Source organism: Equus caballus, chromosome 8, assembly GCF_041296265.1.
Source record: "Equus caballus isolate H_3958 breed thoroughbred chromosome 8, TB-T2T, whole genome shotgun sequence".
NCBI lineage: Eukaryota > Metazoa > Chordata > Mammalia > Perissodactyla > Equidae > Equus > Equus caballus.
Genome location: NC_091691.1, coordinates 53,520,380 through 53,526,379, shown reverse-complemented (window position 1 = coordinate 53,526,379; position 6,000 = coordinate 53,520,380). Strand labels below are relative to the sequence as shown.

Below are 6,000 nucleotides of genomic sequence, written 5' to 3'. Positions count from 1 at the left end.
AGGAGATACAAGTAATTTCCCTTTTTTTTTAATGTTGATACATCTAATACCTTGCTACTCAAAATACAATCTACAGACTAGCAGCACCTGTAGCATGGACATCACATGGGAGCTTATTAGAAATTCAAGTCTCAGACCCCACCCTGATCTACTGAATCATAATCTGCATTTTAACAAGATCTCCATGGGATTCATATGCACATTAATGTTTGAGAAGTACTTATCTAACATATTTAGTTTGCATTCCTATGGGGTGTCATCTACTCCCAGAGTGTCAGTAATTTCTTGGAATGGGTTTAATTGGGGCTGTGCTCTCTCTTAATTAATCCATTAATCCATCATCACATGTAATCCTCACAAGAAACCTTTGAGATACCTTAATCCTTATATTGCAGGTAAGACAGTTAAGTAACTTATCAAAAGTTACACAGCTAGTAAATGGTGAAGGTGTTCTACTTGGGTCACAAGTCCTTTTTCTTTTTCTACACTATATTGCTTTTTCTTGAACTTAATCATGAGTAATTGTTTATGCATTAAGAGAATAAAACCCATTTTATAAAAAAGGTTGTAGAAGAGAGCACTTTTGAGTGTGCTAAAAGAAAGAGATCTTTCAATCATTCAAAGATTATTTTAAATAGTATTTCACGTTTCTCCTGGTGATAGAGCAAAGAAGAAGGAGTGAAGCATCATTGGTCCCTGGCTTTTGGTGTAACTTGGGGATGTGAGAGGACTGCATCCTGTCATATACACCCTTCATCCTGCTCACCAGCTGACTTGCCTCTTGTTGCTCATGAGGCAGGCCCCATCTGTTTAGGCCTGTGTTGAGCCAGGTGCTGAGAGCAGTACTGATTGTGTTATGTTGAGCCTGCCCATATGCTTCCAAGCAAACTGTAGTTCAAGAGCTGTAAAACTATTTGCATTTTCAATCTATCAGAGGGCTTTGAAGAAAACCAGTGCCAATAAGGTTCTTTGAATGTTTTATATTTGCCAAAAGAGTGTAGAACTTATGGCTACCAACCAAATTATTAGGAAATACTGTATTTTCAGAATAGCTGTATTTTCTAGGGAGAGGTGCAAGTGAAGAAACCCCAGAAAACACTGGAGATGACCCTCATCACCCTTTGTTCTTGGAAAACTCCATTTAGCTGCAAAAATAGAGGATAAAACCCAAAGCAACTGTCATCTGCTTTGAGGCTGGAGGAACCTGTGTCACTTTAGCTCTGGGGTTGAAACCCAGATGGACTTCTTTCAAGCTGGGTAACATCTAGCGTGGGCTGTCCATGTTGCACAAACATATCTTGGGGAAACTAGATAATGCTTTAAAATGAGCAGTGGCTTAGAAGCATGAAGTGAGCATGGGGCATCCTAGTATGTTTAGAGTAGAACTGGGTGTACGTGGGGGCAGTTTTTGGTTGGGTGAAGGCAGGGGAAGCACCAATGTTTCTTGATCCGTCTCAAGGCTGTTCTCACACTCGAAGTGGACTCTGTTGGTTCAACCTTTTATAGAGTGTGAGAGCTTATCGGTGGAGGAGACCTGCCTCACCAAGGTCTCTCTTCTCTGCCCTGGTCAGCCTAAAGTGATGACCTTGAGGGCCTACAAGTTTGGGAGCTTTCAGAGCGGGATGGGCCGCCTGGGAGCAAGCCTGATGGCGGCGCCCTCCTCACGCACTCTGTAGTCACCCTGTCCTTCCCTCTCCCTCGTTTTCTGACGTTAGCAGACGACTGGGACTCCGGAGGAGAGAGGACTCATGGATCCCAAGGACCGATTAACTTGGAGGCCCCACCCTTCTCTTCAGAGCCAGCAAGCCCAACTCGGAGAACTCAGAGCCAGCCTCGAGAGTAAAGCTCTTTGAGTTATTATTATTATTACTATTATTTTAAAGGGCAAACCCATCCTAAATGTCAGTCCAATATCCACGGGGGAGAGCAACAGCAGGTAATTAGAAGCAATTAGCTGTCCCCCTGCGGGGAAGCCGGGCAATTACCTTTTTCTCTCTTCCTCTTCTATCCTTCCTTCTCCCGTGGAAGCGGTTGAAGTGTTTTGCTCCCTAAGCAGTAACGTACGCTGAGCTGGCACAGGAACGAGGGATGAACTGAGCAGGGATTCGGTCTCCTCCTCCCGCCGGCGCGGTGGCCGCCGGCAGAGCAGTGCATTGTGGAGGCTGAGAGCGCCGCGGCGGCTGGAGCTGCGGCCCCAGGAGCCTGAGGTGGGGAGCTGTCCGAGGTGCTGACCGCCCCGACCCGTAGTCGGTCTGCGCCCTGCGCGCCCACCTGCGCCGGACCTCTCCGAGTCCTGGCTTTCCTCCCAGCCTCCGTCTGTCTGTCTGTCTCTCCTTACCTAGGGCGTAGCTGCTGGAGGAAATCATGGTGTTCGCTCCAGGTACACTTGCACCTTGCTTTTTCACCAAGTGTTCAGGCGGGGAGCCGGGAAGAGAAGGGAGACGATAGCGAGAAAAGGCCTTTACCTCACGACCCATCTGCGCGTTTTGGAGTTTAACTGTTTGTGAGCAAGGAGCGGGAGAGGGTCTCTGTGCGGGGTCTTCGCTCCTTTCCCCAGACCCGTCGTCCTATCTGTCCTCTAACAATCTCCAGCCATCGTCCCGTCGCTGTTCTTCTCGCCTGGCTCCTCCATATCCCATCGGAGCTCAAGCACCTTGAGAACTGGGACCTTCGCCAGCAGCACAGGCGCTTAGAGGGCAGGAGGGTGGAGAGATGGGGCAAAGAGTAGTGGGGTTAGGGTTACTTCGGTAGGAATCCTTTTCACTGCCACATCCCCCTCCGTAGAAGTGGCAAAGTGACCCACTTCTTCTCAACCTCCTGAGGGGAGAAGTGAGTGAAGCCCAGGGAGTGGGACGAAGGGCAGAGGAGCGATGCTTCTTAAGGAATTAGATCTGAAACTCTAGTCGGAGGCTGCAGCACAGAGGCTGCTACTGCGGTGCCGCTGGCGTTTGCAGTGTGTTTTTGGAGCTACCAGTGAAGGACTTTGATCTTTTTCTTGCTATCTATGGCTGCAAGTTAGCGAAGAGTCAGATTTGTCTGCGGTTGTCCGGCTTACCAAAGGGTACACGAGTGCGTGTTTCAGGTGAGGTCAGGCGGAGTTAGGGAAAGTGTGGTCATTGTTAAAGCACAAAGCTGTCTCTAGGGGTAGAAACAAAGCCGTTTTTTTTTTCTTTTAAATTCTAGTCTCTGCTTTCACTACATACTGCTGTGGGAAAAAGGGAGTAAGGAAAAGAGTAGAGGGGGCTAGAACTCTATAATTGTGTTGTGGTTCTTTAACTTGAGAGGTTGTTTGTATTTGCTGTGGCCATAAACCTCAAATAGCTGAGGAAGAAAGGTATAATGCATTTTTAAAAGGGAAGAATTGAGTCTGGGCTTCAAAGAATTCAATTAGCAAAACTTGAAAAGAGGAAGTTTCCTGCCCCCCCCCCCCATCAGGATGCTAGCTGGGGAGGCAGGAGTGAGTTTCTGTCAGCTCTAACAGTCACCACAAGCAGTGACTCAGAGGAATGCCTTAGAGGAAAGCCTAGGAACCCTTCTGCTGCCCACCCCAAATAACTCAGTGGGAGAAATTGTTCTGTACAGTGAAGGACATTCAGTCAACACAGGATCTGTGAAGTTGGAAAACAACAGTTCTTTGTTGCATATATTAACTGCTTAACACTTCATAAAGTGCTTTCATGCCGTTACATCATTTGATCCTCAAACTACCCTCTGAGATAAGCAATGTCATCCCTATTTTACACACCCAGGGAAGCTGATTCCAGACAGTCTTGCTATCCTCAGCTGGAGTTTTCTGACCTCAGATTCTGCCTCTTTTTCCTGTACCTCAGAGCTTATCTTCCTGACAAAATGCCTCACCAGTTTCAGGGATGGAGGCTTTTTGGTTCAAGGTCAGATGTAGCCAAGGGGAAGTGTCCTTCCATTTTTGAGGTGGAGGATGGGCTGATGTTGTACTGAGTTAGAGTTGTTGGGTAATGTTAACTCGACATTTTCTAAAACATGATGTGGGTGAAGGATTGTGTAATGAACAGTGGGGAATTTCTGGAGTGGACTGATTTGGCTTAGGCAGCCCACTATTTGTACAGGGCTTTACTTTCCATTTTTTCTTCCAAGTTTTGTGTTAGTTTTTGTTTTTTCCTGTGGGGAAAGTAAGAGTTGTTCATAACTGTCAGAGATGGCATGGACTGACCTGGATAGGATATGTACAGAAACCTGTGGGATAACACTTTTTGGATGATTTCTTCAGTTTTGAGTTTCTTTTGAAAAATCATAAGCATTTTGGGGCAATAAGAACAAAGTGCTAAAAATATGTCAGCTTAGCTTCTCATCTCTGATCATATGTCTTCTAACTCATGTAGTGATATTATTCTAAAAGAAAATCAGGGTGGTGAATTGTTTTTGAACTTTGCCAGATTTTCAGAATTACAACCTCATTTCTAGGGCTGTTGTTCTTCTAAATCTCTATAATCTGGGGATCCAGATGTTTTGTACTAGTCAAGGGAAATACTCCCCCATCCCTTTCTCCAAGCCTACCTAACACTCAGCAAGGGAAGGAACAGGAGAATGTGCTATGATCACTCCAAAATTAATAAAAGTGTTAGACAATCCAAGATGAATATAACAATAAATTAACAGTGAGCTGTTTATAAAATTGGGTCAGTGGGTCTGTGCCCTTCAAAAGTCATTATAGCTTTTTGAATTTTAGCAAAGGGAAACAAGAATCCTGAGGTCTAGTTCTAGTCTTGCCTCTGTGTATCTTTGAATGGTTCACTGCCTTCTTGCTTACCTTAAAGGCAAAGGTGAAACAGAGATTCATGAAGCAAGGTTTCAGAACAGAAGTTCTGAATGAGGGAGTGAGGGAGAAATGGAATGGGACTTTATATATCCCTAATTAGGATTCACTCTTATCATATGGTATAAAATATTCTCGAATTCTCTTGTTTCAGTTAGTCTGCATTGTAAGGAGCAGGACTTAAGTTGGGCGGGGCTTTGGGTGGTTTCTTGGTTTACATAGGGCAGACAAATTCAATTCTATACTTTTCCTCTTTTTTATACCGTTCATAGACTTTGTAATTTAGGAGTGTTTTAATTTTGTGCATATCAATTTTTAAAGCTCTTAAAGGCAAGGGGCCATGACTAGTAATTATTTAAGGATTCAGTTACCCAAAGCCTGTCACTCATTTGCTCTTCCCTCCAAAGAAATTATACAAAATTAATAACAGTAAAATAAGGAATAACATATAAATATATTAATTTCTCTCTAAGTACCATATATCCCTAAATACAAGTTAAACTAAGCTAGGGCACATGGCCGAGGCTAAAGACCAAAATGAGGCCCCTTGCTTCCTTTTCCTAAATCTCTTATCTATTTTCCTCCTTCCTTCTCCTGAACTTGAAGTTGGAATCTTTCTTTCTAGAGCAATGTGAGAAGATTTAGAAGCAGACCACCAGGGCCAAAGGAAAGAGGGTGACATAATCAATATACACAAAAATATTTTGACTCCTGTGCATAATACTAAGCTGACCCAGGTTACTTAGTCTGTGGTTATAGCAAAAGCTTCCATTTGGGAGGCAAAAAAAATGTTCTGGGAGGAGATATGCTCCCAGCGAGAAAGAGAGTATGTTCATAAGTTCAAATGTCTTTTCAATGCCATGGTTTCACTCAAAGAATTCCAGACTCTGAACAATCAGATTAGCAACTTCTCTCTTGAGGAAGAGCTAATAGGGAATGCAGTGTGAGGTGGAAAGTGTGGACAGAAGTTTCCTTATCTCCACTTCCCCCAATGATTAGTATATACTTAAGGGATTAATGCACCTCTCTGTGAATAGAACTAATACATATTTGGCTTGTTTCAATTGCCTTCATGGAAAATTTATTGTCAACAAAAAGATCTTTCTTCTCTTGCACATGAATTAGGCAAGGTATGATAACAAGGATTTCATGGGGGAATAAAAATCATATCATTGTAAGAAATGAAACAGCCAGCTCCTTGACTTCGA

The 6,000-nt window shown here is 43.9% G+C and overlaps 1 protein-coding gene across 3 annotated transcripts in view; it reads left to right on the top strand.

The window, feature by feature from the left end:
- Positions 1 to 1,672: 1,672 nt before the first annotated feature.
- Positions 1,673 to 6,000, top strand: part of AKAIN1 (A-kinase anchor inhibitor 1) — a 50,497-nt gene continuing 46,169 nt past the window's right edge. Inside the window, exon 1 of one of the 3 annotated variants that reach the window (XM_070220831.1) lies at positions 1,673 to 1,839. In XM_070220831.1, the coding sequence (XP_070076932.1) occupies positions 1,749 to 1,839 (91 nt within the window). In that variant the 5' untranslated portion in view covers positions 1,673 to 1,748. Of the gene's footprint in view, positions 1,937 to 2,242; positions 2,381 to 6,000 lie in introns of those variants that run through there. The other 2 variants (XM_070220833.1, XM_070220834.1) reach the window with 2 other exon arrangements.